At 39.2% G+C, this 24292-nt stretch overlaps 1 protein-coding gene across 4 annotated transcripts in view; it reads right to left on the reverse strand.

Moving 5' to 3' along the window:
* Window positions 1–24054, reverse strand: part of Osbp (oxysterol binding protein) — a 184971-nt gene extending 160917 nt beyond the window's left edge. For 3 of the 4 annotated variants that reach the window (XM_067159124.2, XM_067159123.2, XM_067159122.2), the window contains exons 1-2: window positions 23848–24054; window positions 23406–23468 (exon numbers count right to left, since the gene is read on the reverse strand). In XM_067159124.2, coding sequence (XP_067015225.1) covers window positions 23406–23468; window positions 23848–23975 — 191 coding nt within the window. In that variant the 5' untranslated portion in view covers window positions 23976–24054. The remainder of the gene's footprint in view (window positions 1–23405; window positions 23469–23847) is intronic. The other variant, XM_067159125.2, reaches the window with a different exon arrangement.
* Window positions 24055–24292: the final 238 nt, after the last annotated feature.

A 24292-nucleotide genomic window follows, 5' to 3' on the forward strand; every position in this document is an offset into this window, starting at 1 on the left:
GACTCACCACTCGGTTCCTCTGGAGTGTCAAACGGGCTTGTGACGGCATGCAGAACCGACTCCTCGCATCAGATTCCATTCTAATCCAGACACCGCAGGACACTACGTGATAGTCAAGATAAACATTTAAACTCTGATGTAATTGATGCAATTATGCTAATAATAATAATGAAGATATTTAAATTAACAGTTTTACAGTATTTCCATTTTAATTTGGAGCACCCAATAACTCAATTATGTATTAATATCCATGTTATGTCAGCCGGGCAGTGCGTCCTGTGAAGAACAGCGAGTCAAACACAGGTGGCTATACTCGCAGGGAATGAGGCACATTCTTGATGGGAGAAATGTCTCAAACAACCTGGCCTTTCGTTGCGTAAGTTTCTCCTAAGCTCACCAGTTCACACGCACATCTGGTGACTTTTTTTAACGTCTACAAACCACGAGCATGGTATCCGGCCAAGTGTTAAGGAAAGTCGCACCACCACCTCCTGAGGAATATAACAACAACTTTTGACAAGGATATTCGGAGATGTCCTTCAACGCCGACCTGCCCCGAGGCTTGGAAAACTAACTGAACACTATCACCTGCAAGTTAGCAATGGTGCGAACTTTGTCGTATGAGAAGCGGGATTGTTTTCTTCCGACACAGACTCTATTAGGTTCGCAAGGCCCTTCGCTTTCTTTTGCTGATTGTTTATTGTATGAAAGATGGACCTCTTTCATTTCAACCTAGAGAATGATTTCTCCATTAATTACAAGCTGTCTTTTGGATAGAAAACTTGGACACCGGGTTTTTCCTTCCATGTGTGTATTTGTCATTACTCTAACTCACATTGTCAAAAAAACATATAAATATATAAAATATATAATTATTTTGTAAAAAAAGTTATGCGTTACTTTTCAATTCATCCTAATAATGTGCAGACGTTTTAAATTTGAAGCCATCTGGATTTTGATGTTCCATTTTACTCTAAGCCTGCTAGATGGCAGAGAAAACCAGATCTCCCTTGGGCATCTGTGGCTGGGATTTTAATAAATTTTGTCGGGTAAACACCACAGATCTTTCAAAGGCTGACATCATATGGGTTTGCAAACATTATCTTGGGATCCAGAGACCGACATAGTACAACAAACTTGCCTGCAAACAATTAAAAGAGCATTAGGGTTAGTCCAAAACTTCTACAACAGAGTCCTTTACGCAAGTGAAACACTGGCACTCAACAGAAAGCAAGAGAGGAAGATCGTTAGGAGCAAGACGGTTACAATCAATCAAAACAACAGAAAAGTTCTCAAACATCAAACCTGACATCAGGAAATGGCCATCTCACTAGATTGACAAAAAGGATAATAGATTATGTAAACTAGCTAAGGAACTCAACACCCTGGAGTAACGAACTTTGAAAGGCTCTCTAAAACGCTAACATAAGTTCAAGAGACGTTCTAGAAAGAGATATCTTTAGGTACAAAGTAAACAATTGGGAAGCTACATCACCAAAGTGATAAATAAGCCTTCTCGGAAAGAACAAGAAGAAATGACTAAGTCTTAACGTCTTCCAATATTGGGAGAATTCGCTAATAATAATAATAATAATAATAATAATAATAATAATAATAATAATAATAATAATAATAATAATAATAATATTTATAATTTATAATTATATTTATAATTATAATTTTTATTATTATTATTATTATTATTATTACTACCATGTTTTAGTGGATCAGCAGAGGTGAAAGAAGGTGCGGGCTGGAATAGGTCTCAACTACAAAATTAAAGTTAATTTAAAACTTTAACAAAGGTTATATTTTCTTTTCAAATTCAACAAATAACAGAGTATAACAGGTACCAAGTAGCAGATCAACAAATTAACAAATTACAGTTTGTTACAAGATTTGGGCTTCGAGCCCCAAGATTCATTTCTGAGCTCTCAGCTCACCACCACAATTGCTAAAGGGCAGAAAACCCCTAAATGCAAGTAGCCCTTGCTCCCAACTTTTAACTCAAGCCTCCCAGAGGCACCTTACACACACAAGAAAGAGCAGATGCGCTCTCAAAGTCTTCAAGCCTATTTAAGAGGCCATAAACTGACTTTACACTAACTGCCCTCAAGGCACACATATAATGGCACAGGGGTACCTCGTACCCAATCTACTGGACCTTCACAAGAAGAAAACAAAATATCAGGTTAAGTTTCTGGCCCAAAGTACAGAAGGGATTGGAGGCGTGAACTTGCACTCCTAAATACACTTTTAAAACCGAGCCGAAACACAGGGCCTAATCCCAAGCTAAGGACCCGTATGAGAAAACTTTAATATTTTAAGGAAGAGAAGAAACGGTTATGAAAACGTAGTCACCTCAATTTCAAAATGAAGGGGAGTTCGAGAGGGTAAAGCACTCTCTATCCCCGCTTTACAGTAAAAGAAATTTATAGATTTTACATAGACAGAAAAAGAATTTACATTTTAAAAAGGTAGGCTACATACTAAAGGTTTCGAACCCTCCCCGAGAGCTAAACTGCTGAGCTAGCAAGAAATAAAGATGTTAAAAGGCCATTACCTTGTAGAAGAACTGCTGCTTGAAGAAAGAGGCGCTTCTCGCCCCCTGCTACATATTCACACACTGAGTTAGATGTTATACTAGTGGCACCGAGACAAGAAAATCAGCAGTTTTTATACCCTCGTGGAAAATTCGAGACCTTTCAGGAATGAGTAGACACACCCCCTCAACTTTATTGGATAGCTTAGAGCAACATATCTATGTCGAAGAAGACATACATGATTGGTTGGAAATAAATTAAAGAAATTTGGGATTGGCTAAATTCAAAACAGGCGGAGAGAAAGAATTAATGTTGCCAACCCAAAGATAACAGAACAAAATATAGTAAAAACAAAACTTATGAATACTAAATTTCTTCAAGAAAGTTCATTCCTTCGCACCAGAGTGCATAATCATAGTTTTTAGTAGAGACATCTGGTAGAGAACGTCCACACTTCTTGATCAATTACAAACAAAAACACATCAAAATTCACACAGGCCATCTTCTGAAAAACTGTTGAGTTAATACAGTTTGTTAAAGTTCGGGCTATCTCCTGTAGAGGAGTTTCAACTGGCGCAATATTTGAACTAGCGGCATGGAGGTGTACCGCCCGGTACAATTATTATTATTATTATTATTATTGTTGTTGTTGTTATTTTAAAATTAGCCATGACATATTACAGGAAACAAACCAAGCCTCTTGCAATAACGTTTGTGGTCTGTATCCATAGACCTTCAATATTGAAAATCTTAAGAAATTTTGGACTCCACCCAAAATTAATCAAATTGATGGAACTCCCCTTAACCAACACAAAATCTAAAGTAAAGTTCAGAGGGGAATTTTTTGAGCCATTCCTCATAAAAACAGGGACTGCCTGTCACCACTGCTGTTCAGATGTGCCTTGGAATATATAACAAGAGAATGATACAAGGTCAGTCTGAAGAACATCAAAACTGAAAGACAACGTAAGTTTAAAATGCCTAGAATTCGCTGATGGCCTGGCTCTCCTGTACAATAGTCCGACAACAAGTTAAAGCACTAAAGGAAATAGCGCAGAAAATCTGCCTCAAAATATCCTTCAAAAAGATAGAAACCATGTTAACCGAGCACCACTTGTAAATAAAATTACAACAGGTGAACAGAAAATCAAAATAACTGACAAATTTAAATATCTAGGAGAAATAATAACATATAATCCCACAAAAAACAGACATGCCATAATACAATAAACTGAAGAGAGCACATATCACCAAGAAAACACAGTAAAAAAGGCCTCTCAATAGCCACAATTTTTTTTTTTTTGCTATTTGCTTTACGTCGCATCGACACAGATAGGTCTTATGGCGATGATGGGATGGGAAAGGGCTAGGAGTGGGAAGGAAGCAGCCGCGGCCTTAATTAAGGTACAGCCCCAGCATTTGCCTGGTGTGAAAATGGGACACCACGGAAAACCACCTTCAGGGCTGCCGACAGTGGGGTTCGAACCCACTATCTCCCAGATGCAAGCTCGTAGCTGCGTGCTCCTAACCACACATAGCCACAAATTTAAAACACTATAAAAAAACAGTTGCACAACCAGAAATAACATACACAAGTGAAACCATTTTCAAAACCACCAACAAATAGAAAGTTTACTCAAGACTGAAGGAAAAATAATCATAACGTGCACAAACAAAATCAGTTGTAATAAAATCTACCAAGGTAATGGATACTGGAGTTTAGCTTCTAATAAAACAGTCTACAAGGAAATGGAACCGGTAACGAGCAAAACAACAAAGAAACAAATCTAATTCTTTTAACACTTTGCCAAGACACCAGAAAACAGGATCATCATGAGTATTATGGAACAGTAAGAGCAACATTGATGTATTACAGAAATCAAGGAAGGTATGAGGGAACTACAAATTACAATACAAGATTTTAAAAACAAAGCAGACAAAATCATGAAACTCACAAACAAACCAAGAATAGGATGGGTGATTTCAGATGAAGAAAGAAAGGTAAGATCCTAGAGAATGAAGAAGTACTGTGTTGACAGAAAACTGAAAATTCCTTTTCATAAAATTGAATAATAATATCAAAATGCAAAAATAGAATTTGCGTGAAAAGGAAAACACAGGAAATCTCTCAAGTCTTGGAAGGAAAGAAATCACACATTCATAAAAGTTGATTAAAATATTAAGGTCACATACACAGAACGAATAACAATAGGCTATAAAAAGGACATTGGAAACAGAGCACTAAAACCATAACTGGCTACCAGAAACGAACAAAGACCTACACGAAACTGGTATTACTAAAGAAAGCATTCACAAAATTCAGAACCTTAACAAATGCAAATTTGCTGAAAAACCTAAATGATAAGATAGAGGGAAGAGATGAGAAAAGAAGAAATAAAGGGCTACATTCAATTTGGGCATAATGGAAGATGATGTTGCTTTGCAGAAATCAATATGGGTATAATGGCCATTGGCAAATGGTCTAGTCTTAGCTGGCAAGAGAACAACTTTCCTTTTAATTATAGTATTGCGCAGTAGCCAGCCTCTTGTTCACAGCTCCTTGCCAAACACAATTAACACCTCAATATACACATCTCTGGTGAGGAGTGATGCCAATACTATCTCCCTTCTTAGCATAACAACATGATCACAGTCATTTGCTGTTGAAGAGAACTTCACTATCATGTTTGTTCATTAAGATCTAATCATCAGTATAAAATATGCCTTTTATTTATCCGGCAACACTCATGTTTATCGGACAACAAGAAATACCGTGAAGTACACGGACAGTAGTTCCTCATTCCCATTAGTGATTGTGAGTCCCATCTACACGTCCACCTTGGCCTGAAGTTTCAATGTATTAGTTTATTGTGAACATGCAGTTAGTTTTTGTTCATCATCATTTTCCAACTCCAGCGCAGTGTGTTTTTGTTACCATCATAAAATACTAAATATTGCAATTAATAAAGTGATAAGAAATAATTAAAACATAATTTACTAATATATATCCCATAGCCTAAGTTTGGACAACCTTAGCCTTCTGAGATATTTCCTGGACTTCAACTAACCACAACTCCTTATTTTCTCTGTTTTTTCCTCCTTTAGATTTCTTTTCCCACATTCCTCAGATGATTTTGCTGTTCTTCCTGGTTTCTTCCATTTTCTGCTTAATAGCTTAGCAAGTGTGTTATGTCCATTTTCAGCATCTCTCTGAATGTTCTTGTTTCTTACATTTATTGCACTCCCACCAACCACAAAATTATCCCTCTCATTTCCCTTTTTATCAACAAGTGAGTTCTTATTGCCATATTTCAATTCATTTTACAAAATTTTACTAGTGCTCTCTTGCTATTACATTCTACATCTTTTTGAACCTTCTTACAAAATGCCCTTTATAATTTCAACCAATACTTAACCATTCGTTTCATAATATCTACCTGCATACTCATTCACAATCATTCTCACTCCATTTGCAGTACATCCCATAATTATTTAGGCAAATGAACTTACGACTACATCTAATTCTAAAATTGCATCATCTACTCCCCAGATTTCTGCTCCATACACAAACTTTGCTCTAACTACTGAATTAAATAGGTTTTTTTTTGTTTTGTTTGTTTTTCCCCTGAACTTTGAATGTTTGGCATCTTTCTACACAGCATTTTACTAGACAAAGCACACACTCCCTTTATCTGTTTTACCCATCTGTCACTGCTGTTTTTTATCATCCCTAGGTATTAAATCATTTTAATAACCCCTAGCTTTGTCTTACCTATCCACCACTGTTCGCTCTTTGAAAGACTGTCACATCTTTCACAAACCTCGACTCTGGTTTTCCATCTTGACAGGTGTTAACACGAACAGAAGGCTGATGAAGGTGAAGATCAGGTCTGCAGTATATTGGTTCTCAAGAAAAGGGGGAGCTCCTTTCTCAAAGCCTTTCGAACAGAATATAAAAATAATATTGGTGACAGTTTCCAACCCTCTGATCATCAATTCTGAAAATATCTCCCAACTATATGATTTTTCACGAGAGTTTAATCCTGATGTAAACAAATAGGCGGAGCACCTTGGCTTTGCACGTGGACATAGACGTAGTTGATTGGAGAAGCAACCGTCGCACTCACTCGACTGTATGAGAGCTCGAAGAAAATTATTACGTCACATTAATTTAATTTTATCTTAGTTTATTACATTTAGATAGTCTGAAAGGGTACGTAATCAAATTAAAATATGGTTGTCATATATACCGGTATATATCTATATGTTTTTTTCAATAAAACAGTGATTAAAGAACGAGATATGAAGGCAGAAGGCGTGGTATAATACAGGAAGTCTTCTCATAGTGAGGGGAAGTCCCAAGCTGTACAGTGTGGAGATAAGGTGTTGCATCTTGCAGCAGCTGTCAGTGTCAGTATTCATAGTGAGAGAAATGGAGCAAGAGGTAGGATCATCCCGTGTAGTGAAGCACAAAAGAGGAAAACCGCTCAGAAGTGACCATAGGCAGTGCGTTGTGAATGTTTTTAATAAAATAGGTGAACAGAATCCAGGTTTAGCCGTAAAAGAGGTAGAGAAACTAAGTGCACAGTTGTGTGGTGTGTCGGCTAGTTCGGTTCATAACATGCGGACAGAGTTTAGAAAGACAGGGAAATTAACAACGCCGGGAAAGGAACGTAAACGACCTCAAAGAATCGAGAAGTATGACGATATTGTCAAAAGTGGTATTCGAAGGGAAAATCATGATTTTTTTTTTCGGAATGAACCACCTACTTTACGCAAAGTATTAGGTAGTGTAAATAAAGATAAAACTTTACCCACCTTCAGTTTAACTACATTGTACAGACTTTTAAAGGACATAGGGTTCCAGTTTGTTAAAAAAGAACGTAAACCTGTGTTAATGGATAAGAAGGACATTGTATTGTCTTTTTTGAGTTGTTTCTTTTCGATAGATGTTGTTACAGATTTATCAACAGTTCCGTCTGACATGTCCAATCGTGCTATATGCTCTATCATGATAGGAACTCTACAAGATAAGAGATATACATTTCAATTCGAAAGCTGGTATTCTATTAGGTTACAGTCTACCGGGCGGTCATTTCAAACAGCTGTCCTAAGATAAACCTTCCTACGTGTGTAATTTTGTGCTCTATCCTACGATAGGTTTCTTTAATATTCAGAAATAAATAAATAAATAAATAAATAAATAAATAAATAAATAAATAAATAAATAAATAAATAACGTAGGTCCTAATCATCAGCAGTAGATGTCCCTTCAAACCCCTCCGTTTAGTTTCACACAGCTCAGAAACTGTTCCTCGTCTATTTTAGGTCATATGCGTAGCACTGTATGTCTGAACACGAGACGTTGACGGGGCGGAGGTCGATACTACACGCTCAGCGAATCACAACTCTTTCTTTGACTAAGGCGTGGACATGCCTTGTTTACATCAGGATTAAACTCTCGTGAAAAATCATATACTACACCATCTCTCACTTTCATAGAACATTTCAATTCCAAATAATTCTTTTCAATGCTCTTATCATTTCACCAATATTACGACCTGCCTCAACTTGTTCGTCTACCAAACGCTTTCTCTAAATCAATTGCTGCAATGTACAACTTGCATCTTTTCATCGACATGCCATTATCCATTATATTATCACTTGTCCTCATTTGTTTCTCGAGTCTCAACAGGATCGAGCACTCCTCTATCCAATTCATTACTCATTTTTGCCAACATCCCTGTATATATCTTGCTTAGTGAATCTAAAAACGTTATCCCTCTGTAGTTAGTTGAATTTGATCTTTCACCATGTTTCTTATATATGAGGCAGAGGATTCCTTTCTTGCCATGTTTTTGAGAATCTCGCTCCATAAGAAATCCTGTTAAATATTTTAACTGTGCTTTCAAGGATATAGTTATTGTCATCAACATCCTTCCAAAATTCCCTGTTAATACCTGAAATTGCTCCTGATTTTCTGTTCTGCCCTTTTGTAATAATACTTCAATTTCACTGAAATTTCCTTTTCTAGATTTGGCAGAATGCACTCCAGTCCCCTTAAGTTTCCTACATCCTATTCCCAACTCTCCTCACCACTTAACAGCTTTATGAAGTGTTTGATCCATTCAAAATGACATATTTACCTGTGTTAAACTTTTTCTTTCCCTACACATTTGCTTTATTCTATATCACACATTCTTAATATATTCTTGCAGTCACCATCTCAGACTACCGGATTGTTTCTTCTGACAAGTCTTTTGTGTTTACCAAAAGGTTCCATATGAAACTGTCATCTTTTCTTTTACTACAAAATGTAATTCCAGTTTCAAGCACTCCTATATGGTTTGTTTGGGTGTTTTTTTTTTATGTTGCACTGACACAGGTAGGTCTTATGGCGACGAAAGGATAGGAAAGGGCTAGGAGTGGAAAGGAAGCGGCCAAGGCCTTAATTAAGGTACAGTCCAATCATTTGTCCAGTGTGAAAATGGGAAACCATGGAAAAGCATCTTCAGGGCTGCCGACAGTGGGGTTCAAACCTACTATCTACCCGAATGCAAGCTCACAACTGTGCAATCCTAACCGGACCTATGCGTTTTAATGCCTCGTTACTTCCACTGTTTTCTCTCTGTATTGTTCATTGTACCACCCACTGCATATGCACCTTCTATCCTGCTATCAACATTGGTTTACTTGCCTCACCTACTTGGTTATTTTTGACCACTAGCCCTAAACCTATCTTAATAATTTTGAAAGTTCTCCCTTTAAAATATTCTTTGAGCCACTACAATCTAGGCCATAAATAATTTTACTCACACTGAGTAAATTGGTAGTTTACAGGAGGGCCTAAAATTTAATTGCAAATATGTATATTATTAGTGGTCCTCTTGATAAATACTACACAACGAAAGTTATATAGAATTAAATTTCCCATCATTCATGTCATACATTGTTACCGTACCAGCTTTGATAACACAGATATTCATTAAATTGTATTTTTGTTGCCAAGTGCATGCCAGCGCCGAGCCACGAGAAAATGGGTTAACAGAATTTAACGAAAGTCGGTATATAGAGTCGGGGAATTTTTTTGCTAGGGGCTTTACGTCGCACCAACACAGATAGGTCTTATGGCGACGATGGGACAGGAAAGGTCTAGGAGTGGGAAAGAAGCGGCCGTGGCCTTAATTAAGGTGTGAAAATGGGAAACCACAGAAAACCATTTTCAGGGCTGCCGACAGTGGGGTTCGAACCTACTATCTCCCGAATACTGGACGCACTTAAGTGACTGCAGCTATCGAGCTCGGTGAGTTGGGGAATAAGAAACTACAGTCTAAGTTATAAACAATTTTATTCACCTTGGACAAAATTGTAGTTTAGGGGAAGGCGCCTAAAATTTTATTTTTAAATACCTATGTTATTGGTCCTATCGAAAAGTACTCATAACAAAAGTAATAGAGAATACAATTTCCGACCATTAATGTTTTATTCAGTTTTACCGTACCGACTATGATAAGAGTGGTATTTCAGAGTCAGAAGAAAACTAAATGTGAAGGCCTACAATACTGAAAGCGCATAACATTGTGTTTATGTAAATATGTATTATATATGATTGTGTTTGTGTTCTTTGTAAATATTTATATATCTTTCATTTTAGATTCATATCTATTGTACATAGCTCGGATCTTTGTAATTCGGCGTTATGCTGTTGCTGATTCTGAATAAATAAATAAATAAATAAATATTAACATTACATTGACCCTTGTATCTGGTGATGTTCTTTGTCTCTTATGCTGCCGCTCAACTCAGATAGATGGGATAACTGCTGCGTACCGAGTATAACAACCTGACTGAATATTGGCGGGAAATTGCTGGGGAGTTAGAAAACTTTCTTCTTTAGCACGTCATTCCTCTGGTTCATACATTTTCTGATACTGCCGGTACATAAGAGACTGGTTCATATAGTATTCCAGCTATTCGATCCCTACTCTGACGCGCTGTTTTGAATGAGCAGTGTGCACACTTAAGGCAAAGGCTCAGTAGTAATAGTAGTAATAATAATGTTAATGAATATTGAATTTTCACGACCGCATAGTAATCGAAACGTATTATGTCGTGTTGAAGAGCAACCGACGCGAAATCGGGAGGTTGTGGGTTCGGATCCCACTGGTGTCCAGCTGGCCATTTTTGTTCTGTACTTAACATCTCTTCAACACGTAACACAACCTAATACGTTGAAAGTCTGTTTCGATAATAATAATGTTATTTGTTTAACGTCCCACCAACTACTTTTTAAGGTCTTCGGAGACGCCGAGGTGTCAGAATTTAGTCCCGCAGGAGTTCTTTTACGTGCCAGTAAATCTACCAACATGGGGCTGTCGTATTTGAGCACCTTCAAATACCACCGGACTGAGCCAGGATCGAACCTACCAAGTTGGGGTTAGAAGGCCAGCGCCTTAACCGTCTGAGCCACTCAGCCCGGCAGCAGCAGCAGTAGTAGTAGTAGTAGTAGTAGTAGTAGTAGTAGTATGACCTGGTCTAGAATTACAATTCAGGCCTATTCCAAATTATAGCATTACAATTCAATAAATAACTCAAAATTCAATACTGAAAAAAAAGCCGTTTCTTAAGAAAAGCTTCTTCCTCTTCACTTTTATTGAATTCTATTCATTCATTTTATTCCAAATTAGCCGTGAAGTCAGATAGAATTTTCCACCGCCTCTGTAGTCAACTGAGATTTTCCAACTCATCGGGCACTCCTAGGAAACAGATTAGTACAAGGGCATAGTTTTTGCCCTGGGACTCTCCACTATTCGACTCCACCCCCCCACCACCACCGAAAAAGACTATGTGTATTCATGGATCACGGCTGTCTGCAGCTTGATCATTCCAGCTCTGGAACTTTGGACTGTTAGATCAACAGCGTAGTACTGCTCGTTAAAAGTGAGAAAATGTGTGGTTTTTCATTTGATTGAGTATTTCATATAAAAGCATTGCTTTTTTTTTTTTTTTTTTTGCTAGTTCTTTTACGTTGCACCGACAGGTCTAATGGCGACGATGGGACAGGGAAGGGCTAGGAGTGGTAAGGAAGCGGCCGTGGCCTTAATTAAGGTACAGCCCCAGCATTTGCCTGGTGTGAAAATGGGAAACCACGGAAAACCATTTTCAGGACTGCCGACAGTGGGGTTCGAACCTACTATCTCCCGGATACTGGACACTGGCCGCACTTAAGCGACTACAGCTATCGAGCTCGGTAGCATTGCTTTTAACCGCACCATTCCTACTGACGTCATTGTAATGACCTATGTTCATTTCAGTTGGGAAAGGTACTAAGACGGTCTTTCTGAGGATGTAAAAAGGCAGGTGGAGAGTGAATGTCTGCCATTATAATGAAAACTCCCCAACCTGATTGTGACTGATGGTAGGCAAGCGGGTCTACCATTACAATGAAAATTCCCTAACCCAGTCTTCATATGAGAAAAGACATTTCGTTGACTTCCCCATCGCGTTTCTAGGGTATAACCTTAAGTGCTATGCAATTTAATACAATCTTGCTCACAACATGTACACTACCTAACCTAGAATACTGTATACAATGTAGAATTCCTTAGCAAAAGCACGGGCACATCAGCTAGTATATTATTAGCAAAAGAACGGATGAAAAGAGGCACAAGATGAATACAACACTAATAACGAAAATAAAAAATTATTCGGCATAATGAAGACTCGATTCTGCATAACCTCATATTATGAAGCGGACGCGTTGGCCATTATGCTACGAAAACGCTTTGGATAATTGAGATACATATCCTAACTTATACCTGGCGTCTGAAAACTGAAAAATTAAAATTAGAAAATTAAAGCCCATTTGAAATGATTTCCAAATAGGTTTGGTGGGAGTTTCTTTGCAAAAGCTTGATGTATAGAACGTGTTCCCTACGCTACCGATGCGAGAGGCTGGGGTGACCGTTACAACTCAAGGGAAGCATTAATGTTCAAAATCCTGCAATACAATGTCGATCACTGTTACAGTATCATGCTTTTATCAGATATACTAAGCTAATTTAAGTTGTATGTCACCAGAAATACATCTAATAATGTTCAGCTCTCAAAACTTGCCCGGCAGGTAAAGTCTTATCAGGCCCTCGAAGTGGCCGATAAATTATGCGCCGGGTAACTACGACTTATGCTGCTGATAGCGATACCTGGGAGTGGTCCAGCGGAAATATCTTTTTACGTGGAAGACACGTTACACGCTACTTTACCCATAGGTGGTAGAACCGGCCCTAAAGTATGTCTATGCAGACATGAGAACTGTGATCTCAACATTTTTTTTAAACATGTTCAGTGGGCTGGGCACGTGGCACTAGATTATAAGCATGTGCAGAGCACGCAACTCGCACCATGGGACGGTGCTAGGAAACTTGAATTACAGTTTTCCCGCACAGGAAAGAAGACTCTCCTTGACATCCAAAACATTATGTAAGTCCAATCTACTAGCAAGTTAATCCGTAGCCAGATTTACGGATGCACATTTTGTTTCCCGCGTATTTCCTCTCCTCAGTTTTCGTCATACATCTTCATTCTTTTTGGGATCTTTGAGCAGCAGGACATCTTCAATGCGAGGTAAGACACTGAATTTTCTGTATATTATTACTTCAAGAGAATTAAGAGTGATTCCGCTTTTGAAATAAATTTCACTACCGTACTGCAGTAAGTTCAGTGAAAGGACTGAACATGTAATTGTCATTTATTCTTGCATCATGAGCAACATCAAAGAACTTGTAATAATCATTTTTGGCTGAGTCATGATGCTTATGTTCTTCTTCTTCTTCTTCTTCTTCTTTCTAAACGCCCGTACTTTAGTTCAGTGGAGAGCCTGGATTGACGCCAGTGCGTGTACGGTCCATGCTCAGAGAGTAAGAGAGAGATGGATAGTATGATAAGTTCTTATTAAGTCGAAACTTGTGTTTATTTAAAAATCGACAAATTATATCACCTTTTACAGATGAACAGTTAAGAGTTTGAATGTCCAGGTAGAAGTAGGGAGACACGTCGTCCCTCGGCGTCGGTGATGTCCCACGTTGTTGAACTCCTTCCCCCTCACCATAGAACTCCTCTCAGCACCATGGCACCACGTTATCCGACGGCAGTTGGCGACCTTCAAAGTTCGGCTGAGACTCGAACCTGGGAATCTGACATCCAGTGATGTCCGTGTGCAGCGTGGAATATTTAATTAGCTTTTATTCCACCAAAATCCCATGAAGGGAGCAGAGAAATATGTGGACTTGGCAAAGAATATCAACAGAATCTGATACGACACTTCTCTACCGCGCTGCACTCAAGACTGTGACACGACACTTCGTAAAATTCACCAAGTTCTGCGGTTAATAGGGTTGGACGCAAACACTTCGAATAAATTCAAATAAATTCAGTACCACAGTTTGAGACGACGAGGAAAATTAGCACATTTCAAAATATGAAAATAATTATCGTCTGATACACTCGTCGACGAACTCAAATGAATGGGGTAACACAATGATCTGGAACCTTCTATGACTAAGGTCAGTCTTACGAAATGAAATGAACCATTACTTTGGTACAGTCCAATGAAGAGATATAAATTAAGTCGCTAAGACACAGTCTCACGTAATGCTTGAACACGATAAAATGCATACACAGTTCTACGAATGCAAGCTAGAGCACACGTAATCTTATGAACAAAAATTACGTTCTTTCACGATGGCGCAGCCGTACTTGAGCACAGACTTATGGAAAGAAACTAAGCTTTCACTGAGGCACAGTCTTATGAAATGAGTTAAGCCCAGTCTCTCGAAAAGAAACTAAGTTTTTACTGAGGTACAGTCTTTATGAATTGGGATACACAGTCTTACGAAATACACAGACATTTGAGAAAAGTCCAGGCGGAACAGTCCCGTAAAATAAATTAAGATAGTCTTTGCAAACTGAAATGAAATTCACAAGTCACTTCGTGACTGTTTAAAATATCAATCATCTAAGCCCTTTCAGTTCGACACATTACGAAACCAACTCTATCACTCTTGTATTACTGTTTGTACAAATTCTCCACTATCAATAACTTGAGATGATTAGCCTCCTTCAATCTCCCATGATGTTAAAAGTCCTAAGACCGCAATTGTAACACTTAGAAAATTTAACTTATCACTCACGTTCTGTTATCGGCGCTCAGCTGGACAGAGTAACGACCTCAATTACTATTTCCACAGCTGGCCCGCATGACGTGGCAGCTGGGATATGAAGACACGCACCGAATTCTACTGAGCCAGCACGCTTCTTTTATACGCATGGGTCGGACTGCGAGGTTTCAAATACAAGATTCTTCAATCTTTAAAAAATCTGCTATTCTTCCGCCGATTTTCTTGAAATTTGGTACATTATCATCTGTTATAAGGATCTACATGATGACGTGGTTAAAATTTTGATCGGACATCCCACTCTGGAGATAATGAAATGGAAGCAATGGAATATTCGACCGTGACGTCACTTGGCCTTGGCTGGCTCCCTGCAGCGAACGATCACCTGCCTCGCTGTCACATCCGCTGCCGGTGTTAGCGCAAGTCACGTAAAAAATACTTTGGCGGCGAATGTCGACAGGGCATTCCCGTTTCACTAATGACTTGTTTACCGCTGCAATGAGTCTTCTCCATTTTATTTATATTATGTTCAGATGACCAACAATGCAGTTCCTTCAACATCATGAGGTCCACCCAATAAATGACGAGCTTTGACAGAAGGAATACCGCCTCGGCAGTTGGCAGTTTTGCAATGATAAAGACATTGTGACATAAAACTGTACAACAGAGAAGTAAATATGAATGTATTTATGTTTATAATCATACAAATGCATTTCTATGTTATCCGTGGTAAATAATGCACAGTAATCTATCAACGTGCCTGGCGCATGATTCGCACGATGACCAGTATGTGTCTCTTGATTTCACCCACCGTGTGGGTCACGCACCAGGCGTGAGTGGGATAAGTCCACGAGTTCGATAGAACGTTCAAAACTCTAATTATTACGATAGAACGTTCAAACAGTGGTGGTTTCTGGTACAGTGCAATGGAACAATGAACCTCCAGTTTATATCAAATTGTACTCAACTATATAATTTTCATAACTCCCTTGTCAATCTCGAAGCTCTTGCTAAGTCCATCTATCCGTAATATACTCGTACTGGCTTTCAATCCATGTGAGCTGCACAAGGTCCGTGGCTGGATACTCGCCTGGAATGAATCCCCTTGCAAGGTGATCTCTCCGTCCGTACATAGGCCAACGGAGTAGCGAGGTGCGGAGGGACATCGGTCAGCACTATGGGAAGACCAGGATATCGCAGAAACGGATATCTGTGCTTTACGCATGCGCAATCTGCCACTGTCTCAAGTCTCTCGCAAGTCGTGTTGTCCTTACGGGAATTTAACTAGGCAGCAGAGAATAGTGCACGTAACTAGCGCTAGTGTTGAAAAGCATCATTACTACCAAAAGTCACATTAAACTGACAAATTCCAATTGATATCTTGTCCCAAATATATCAATACCTACTAAACATCTATTCATTAGCCCTCTTTAGAATAATTATTGTGTGGAGAGAAACTTAACTTAAAAATCATTGAGGCAAAGAATAGCCGCAAGGTAATACCAATAAAAACTTCTAAATATAGTTATTACTATTCCCACTGCAACATCGTAAGCAGAAATGTGCTTCTCAACCCTGAAGAGAATAAAGGCTTACTTGCGCAGCTCAATGACCGAGGATAGACCTAATGCTCTTGCTATGTTGACAACTGAAAGGGATCTGGTTCGAGACTCTGGGGATTTCGATGAAACAGTTACAGATACATTTGCGTCCTTCAAGGAGCGCAGGATGGATTTTTTGTATAAGCTGTCTGCATAGGGTAAGTTGATTGTGAAATATTTCTTTTGCATGTGGTAAATTTCGGCATGTATTGTCTACTTCTCTCGTATTTGATCACATTTCTAAAACTTCTGCCATCTTATTTTAGGAGGTTACGGCCCACAACGGAAGAGGTGGAGAGGAGAGGTTGAGGGAGGGGGGTGCAATTTTTTTCTTCTGTTGAACCCGCAGTGATGAAAGTCACGCGTCGCCACTGCGTTCAAAACTCTTAATTATTACAACTTTTAAAGAGTTCCACGCACATATCTTGCTCAGGTTGGTGGGTATGTCATGCTCTACAAATATGCAGTGAACGTGTTAAATCGAACAAACTGGTTTATTTGTGACAGATGAAATGGACCGATTGTGTGGTTTACAATTCAGTTTCAATCACTATTTATTGTTATTTTTAAAGTTGCTATGAGATGTTGTAACTTTAGAAGACACCCGTGTGCAGACCAGTAGTGAACACCTTCTCTCTTCCCCCGAGAATGAGAAGGAAAGATCGGACTTTTACAGTTAACGGCAGCAGTACCTAGCGCGAAATTCCACACTTCTGTATTTTGTAAACTAAGAGAAATACAGCCCTCATTCAATTTCCTTAGCAAAAATAATTCTAATGGAACACTACTGAGTGCCAACAATCCTCACAGGCACATCCAGTGCACGCTAACTTCCGCTGTTTACATTTAATGAGATTTGCGAATGACCCTGCAGTATGGCTCTCTCTTATTCCACAATGTTACAGAAAGATCATCAACGAATGGAGAATGGCTTCAATGACAAAAGAAGCCTACTTCTACTACCTACCTTCCGTTTAACACCACAAACCACACACACACACACACACACACACAGAGGAAAGAAATCAAATCTTCTCCAAAGACGGAGAAATGATGCACACAATGCAAAAATCTACTCATGGTTGAAATGAAACAGCGTCTCTTCTACTAGACACAAAACGCATGCATCACCAGAAAACAAACACGCCCAAGATTACGTAGGTGGCCCCAATAATTCCCAGACTGTACTTCATGTGCTGTTAGCCGTCAACAGCAGTACGAGTCAGTGGGCTGTAACCCAGTGACCCTGCGTGCTCTCAGCTATTAGTGAAACTGTGAATTCAAGCAAAGAGCAGATTTTGCTTCAGATGTTGCAAAACGCCAATGACGGATTTTACGGGACATTCTCACATGTTGGACTGGTTTTCGCATGTTAACGAGGACAGAACATCGATCGATGATGTGCGCGAGTGTAAACCAGAGTCTATTTCATCGCCAGATACGATCCCAAAAATTTGTGCTGATCATTCAATAATGGGATAAATGAAAGATTCAAGTTGCTAAAACAAACGCTACCAGGAGCATCACAAGGATGTGAGAGGAATACACATCCATGTAGGAAACTCTCAAACTGCAGGAAGATGCTAAGAAAATCAGCAGTGGTGGTGGCGATTGTGGTTTTAAAAGACAACCATCCTCTATTAAACAGAACTAACATTTTCAATAATTTATTTAAGGAATTCTGTAAAGGAAGGAAAAAATAAAACAGGAATGATTTTAACAAGCCAAAATGGACAGAAACAAATCAAAAGAGAACTGCACTGCAAAACACTTTAAATTTAAACATCCCAACTTGGTCTATTCTCACACAGAGCAAATGACAATATCAGCAACATTTCCTGCATGCCACCACAGTTCCATCTTAAATCTCACAGAGATTGTAACACTGAGCGACGAACTGGGTCACGTAAGAAAATGAATGAGTAACTTATGCCCCAGGAGAGCTTTGATTAGTGAGAGGTGTCAAAGTTGGGTTCCCCCCCCCCCCCCCCCCCCTTTTGTGCAAATACTATCAGGACAGATTTTGAAAACTGTTATGTTTATGACTGTTTCAACCATATTCTTCCATGACAATGCTGATTATCACAGCATCATGCTTTGAACTGAAATGAACCACACTCAGATCACCAGGAGTAAAATTAGTATTTCTATACTTTATTTTCTGAATTTTTCCAAATTAATTCACAATGAAACATGGAAGAAAGAGGTTTAACAGTTGCCGATATAAATAACTGAGGTTTAATTTGCAGATGGAGTTTTAAAACACTGGGGTTTTTTTTTTTTTGTTTACGTCGCACCAACACAGAAGGGTCTTATGGTGATGATGGGACAGGAAAAGGCTAGGACTGGAAAGGACTTGCCATCTTCAGGGCTGCCGACATTGGGGTTCGAACGCGCTGTCTCCCAAATACTGGATACTGGCTGCACTGCAGCTATCGAGCTCGGTCACACTTTTTAAATAAAAGCTTAAAAATCCTTATAAACATGGGACATACAAGAGAAATGGTAATGATAAATTTCAAAAATCAGATAAAAATCATTATGAACGGAATTCTTAACAATTAGAGTAAGCTGCACGTGTACGAGCTCTCCGAGGACAGCAACTGACCGTTACACTATAGAGGTGGACCTCCACTACAGTGCGCACACTTTTAGAATTGATGCCGTTTAGTCTGCTTGTAGATCTGGAACTTTACACAACAGTACCTTCGTGAGAAAATTATAATAATATTATAGTTATTATGTCCCACCAACTATTTTCTGACAATTTTCGCAGACGCTGAGGTGCCAGAATTTTATCCCACAAGAGTTATTTTACGTGCCAGTAAATCTACCGAAACAAGGCTGACGTATTTGAGCACCTTCAAATACCACAGGACTGAGCCAGGATCGAACCTGCCAAGTTGGGTTCAGAATAGCGCTGTAAAGAGGAGGCGGTCCTCCTGTTGATTGAATCGGATAATACGATTACAGCGCTCCTCCCGTGATCTCCGGTACTACCGACGGAGGCAAAGCAGTTACGGAGCTCCAGAGGTTAACCGGAAGGCCGCCTCCTATTCGCAACAGTAGCTCCGAGTGTAAGGATGTAGTAGGCTGTAATTTCAAACTTACGTCCATGAATGTAGGCGCCCTATAAAAATCGTTACGTACATACACGAACATTGATCTATATCACCGACATTCCATACAATACCCCTTAACAAAGAACGTATAGACATTCAGAATAATTAATGCATCCTCTCATTTCTTATCAAGAAAATGTATTTATATCGACATATAATACATATCCTATATACCTGTAGGTATAAACCCTGTAGATGCAGCAAACAATAAATCTAAATAGGTTCAGTTGTTTCTCAGAAAAGTGTAGGCCCTAACTGTGCAGAACTTACACAGTACACTTCGTTCATTATTATTATTATTATTATTATTATTATTATTATGGAAATATTTCCATTATATTGGCGCTAGAATACAATAGTTTCAAGTTAAATTTGAATTAGCTTTTAATTTCTAGACATATGTAAAAAAAACGCGAAAGACGTGCAGAAGTATGGGATGATTATTTACGAGCGGACGGAGGAGTTCAAGCGGTTCAAGCCTGTAAGTGCTGCGCTGTAAAACATGGCACAAATGACTCGTAAACTCCGGCCCCGCGGGTTAGGTGGCAATGCGTCAGCCTGTCACCCGGCGGCCCCGGGTTCGATTCCCGGCCGTGTCAGGTTTTTTTAATTGTAAATTATTAATATCCCTGGCCTGGGATCTGGGTGTTTGTGTCATCCTTAACGTTCCTTTCCTCACATTCAACACTTTACCCTACCGCCATTTACATAATACACGCAGCTTTCCTCGTATATGGTGCAAGTAGGGGCAAAAGATCTTCATAGGTCGACGCCCCAAACAAATAGCCTTAAAAAAGTTAAAGAAGGAGTGTAGTTTCGCACAATAACAGCGACAAGTTATAAATTCCTGTGAAAATGCTCGTTCATTTCTCCCGTACCAAGTTCACACTACACGCTTGATATTCAATCGGACGTTCTGATACATAATTACGTTTGTACGTAAGAATGCTATCTGTAAAATCGCCAAATAATTAAAGTATTAACTGAGGGGCCTAGTTTCGCACAATAGTAGCGACAAATTATAAGTTCCTGAGAAAATGCTAGTTCATTTCTCCCTACCAAGTTTAAACTACGCGCTTGTAATTCAATCGGAGGTTCTCCGGAGGCACCGATTGAAAGCGCCCGGAGCCTCCACTCCGTAAACAACCGCTCCGTTAACAGAGCTAGTTCAGAAGGCCAGCGCCACTCAGCCCGTCTCATAAGAAAACATCGGCAAGGTTTTACAGTACAGAGCATGCCCGTCAATAAGAAGGGAGATTCGTTTGCCACATTTGGCAGTCATGCCTACCTGGAAATGAATTTCATCCAACTGTAGTGGCTGCTGATGTCAGTGGAACAATGTTTTCTTCTGAAGATGATTGTCTAGACGAAGGGAGTGTCGCTAACACAACAGACTGATCATCAACAGTTGATACCAACAAAAGACCATCGCAGCTGGCAGGCCTATACTCAAATTCTACCAATGATATAGAAATATAAGCTACGTTCTATAAAGTTACATAGAATTGTTTATAGCCTACTGAAAATGGGGTTGACACCATGAACAGAATTTCACGCTTAAACTTATTTTACTAACATGAATGTATCATAATATTAGGGTTTTAATGCTTCTATACCATTTATAATGAAAGATAAAGTATTATGTAGTATGAAATCTTGGTCATGTCTTTTATTAGCACAAACTGACGGATTCCTGTTCAGAACCACCCATTCTGTCGTCCTGTGGACAGCATTGTCTTGATGTCATAACTGACCAAGTTTCATTGCAATTGGTCTGGTCCAACCTGACCCAAACGGTTCCCTTGCGAGATACACCGATACTGGAACAATGGCTGGGTGGACATCAAGACAGCACCATCCACAGGACGACAGAATGAGCGGTTCTGAAGAGGAATCCATCAGTTTGTGCTAATAAAGGACATCACCAAGCCATAATATTTTATCTTCCATTATATCCCACTGTGGGTGGGAGTGTTAGGATAACACCTACGGTATCCCCTGCCTGTCGTAAGAGGTGACTAAAAGGGGCCTCAGGGGTTCTGAACTTTGGAGCGGGGGTTGGCGACCACAGGGCCCTTAGCTGAGTCCTGGCATTGCTTCCACTTACTTGTGCCAGGCTCCTCAATTTCATCTATCCTATCCGACCTCCTTTGGTCAACTCTTCTTCTTTTCAGACCCCAGTGGCATTACGTATGGAGACCTAGGGAGTTTTTCATTTTCACGCCATTTGTGGCCCTTGTCTTCCCTTGGTCGATACCTTCATTTTTTGAAATGTCGGACCCCTTCCATTTTTTTTTTCTCTGATAAGTGCTATACAGAGGATGGCTGCCTAGTTGTACTTCCTCTTAAAACAATAATCACCACCACCACCACTCTTCCATTATAAATGACTCAGAAGTTTAAAACCCTAATATTTTGACACATTCATGTTAGTAAAACAAGTTTGTAGAGCATGAAATTCTGCTCATGTTGTCAAAACCCCATTTTCGGTATGAAGTATTCTATGTAACTTTATACAACTAGCCATATATTTCTATATCCGCTAGCTGTTCCAAGCTGCACAGCTATCTTTTTCAGAAATTAATTATAAAATTAAGTTACCAACAATTTCATGAAAAATCATTATTAAATTAGCATTACCTACATTTTGAATTACATTAAACGATTATTTACCCAAGTTGAATGGAAATCTGTGAGGTCAAACCCAAATGGCGTCAGGTAGGGCTTTTGGCATTAAACCCCTGACCAAAACAAAAATGAACCAGACAGGTTCCAGCAACCCCCAAAATACCTGGGCTGGAGCTAGCAAAGTTTTAACTGTACCAGTCCAATTTTTTCCCAGACAATTTTTCATTCTCTGACTATTCAGTTCAACAAAGCTTCTGAAGCAAAGTAACTTATGCCTTTATTGTCTTGCCTTACCATACCATTATCTGAAGATTTGTCCGGCTCCACGGTTAAATGGTTAGTGTGCTGGCCTTTGGTCACAGGGGTCACGGGCTCGATTCCCGGCAGGGTCGGGAATTTTAAACATCATTGGTTAATTTCACTGGCACGGGGGCTACGGGTGTCAAATCAAAAGACCTGCACCTGGCGAGCCGAACATGTCTTCGGACACTCCCAGCACTAAAAGCCATACGCCATTTCATTTCATCTGAAGATCTGATAACTCTGACAACTCCATTTGTAGAACAAATGACCAAAAAGCAAGATCTGATAACTCTGACAACTCCATTTGTAGAACAAATGACCAAAAAGCTAAGCTTCTTAAACTACAAAAGGTCGAATTCATATCAGAGAGCACCTGTCACGTCCAACGAACTGGATGGCAAAGAGAACCACAATAAATCACACAGCACATTCAAATCACAAGAACTGAACATCAGACAAAACAGGGAAATAGCTTCTACAAACTACACCAGGTCTTCACAGCTACCCCACTTCAAAAATAATGAATGATATGTTGTTCAACTTGCGCATTTTTAACTACTGCAGCTTTAGCTTAGAACTTCAAGCACTGAAAGGAAGAAAATCAAATTTTGGTCTTGCATAATTTTCTTGAGAGGCCAATCAAAACTGGATCATGCAAAATACAAACGTGTTTATAAAATCCTTCAGGGCTTATTCTACGTGACTCATCCAACGACTGCAGAATCAGTGACATTCTAAACTAAAATGTACAAGACAAATCTTAAAGTTGGCCCCTACTAGCTCTAGCTACTAACAGTATTTTCATACTAACATGACACCCTTTTAAAAAGAAAGGTTTTTAATATTGTGGATCAGGTAGAAAACAGGGCTGGAAAGACCATGCAAGCCTAATAAAAGCCGTTTCTAAAGAGCAGCTGTGGTGGACGGAGGGGGGAAGCCAAAAATGTCTTATTTGGACGGCTGGGGATCGAGCAATGAGTTAGTTATTTCTTTAAACGAATGTGAGCACAAATTTCATGCGACCACAGTACTTACTCGGTCCGACCAGCCCGCCTGCGCCGGCGGATAGACAGTTTGGAACCCCCCGAATTTTCGGCCCTAGAATAAACCCTGATTTGTACCGAGTATGACATAGTAAGAAATTATATCGGTGCAATTTCTAAATTAACTTTTAGTCTACGCTATAACAGAAAATATCATCAAGATATTAAAGTATAGGATCGTCTCTTATAGATACAAATCATGCACATCTGTGAAAAGCTAGAGAACAGCTGAGGGGAGGAAATGTCAAAAACGAATGTTCATCAATTCAATAGATTACTAACAAATCTAGTGCAACATTATCTTCAACTAATGAACTATATTACTATATTCATTATCTTAATGAATTATTCATATGACAACAAAGCTTAGTGTTATGTGCTTATGTCATAGTCTATCAACCTATTTTCTCTTATTATACAAGCAAGTCTCCTACCTGTAATATGACAAAAGTCCATTCGACAGCACAAACCATCGACGCTGATAACCTTTTAAATAGTTTGTCCACTTGAATAACCATCCTTTCATCTCTGCCTCGCCGTGTGTTGATTTTATTTCCGCCATTTCTTAATAATCTAGTAAAACTATTACAGACACATAACACTCCTCCACGTACCACAAACCACCATTTTCAAGATGGATGCAACATTACAACTCGACATATGACGTGTGTATCCGCGAGGAAAAAAACAGACGAAAATTATGATAATATAATCTCCTGATTAGCTCAAAGTTTGTGTCAAATTCACTTTACTTTAGCATTCGTTTAGAATGTACCTTATTTACTGGATATATTTGCGCTATTTTATCATTCTCAGCGATATGATACAGGCGGCGGTTACTGAATATAGTCCCACGAGGCTTTTAAATCGGATTGTCTC

This window comes from Anabrus simplex, chromosome X (assembly GCF_040414725.1).
Source record: "Anabrus simplex isolate iqAnaSimp1 chromosome X, ASM4041472v1, whole genome shotgun sequence".
In the NCBI taxonomy this organism is placed as follows: domain Eukaryota; kingdom Metazoa; phylum Arthropoda; class Insecta; order Orthoptera; family Tettigoniidae; genus Anabrus; species Anabrus simplex.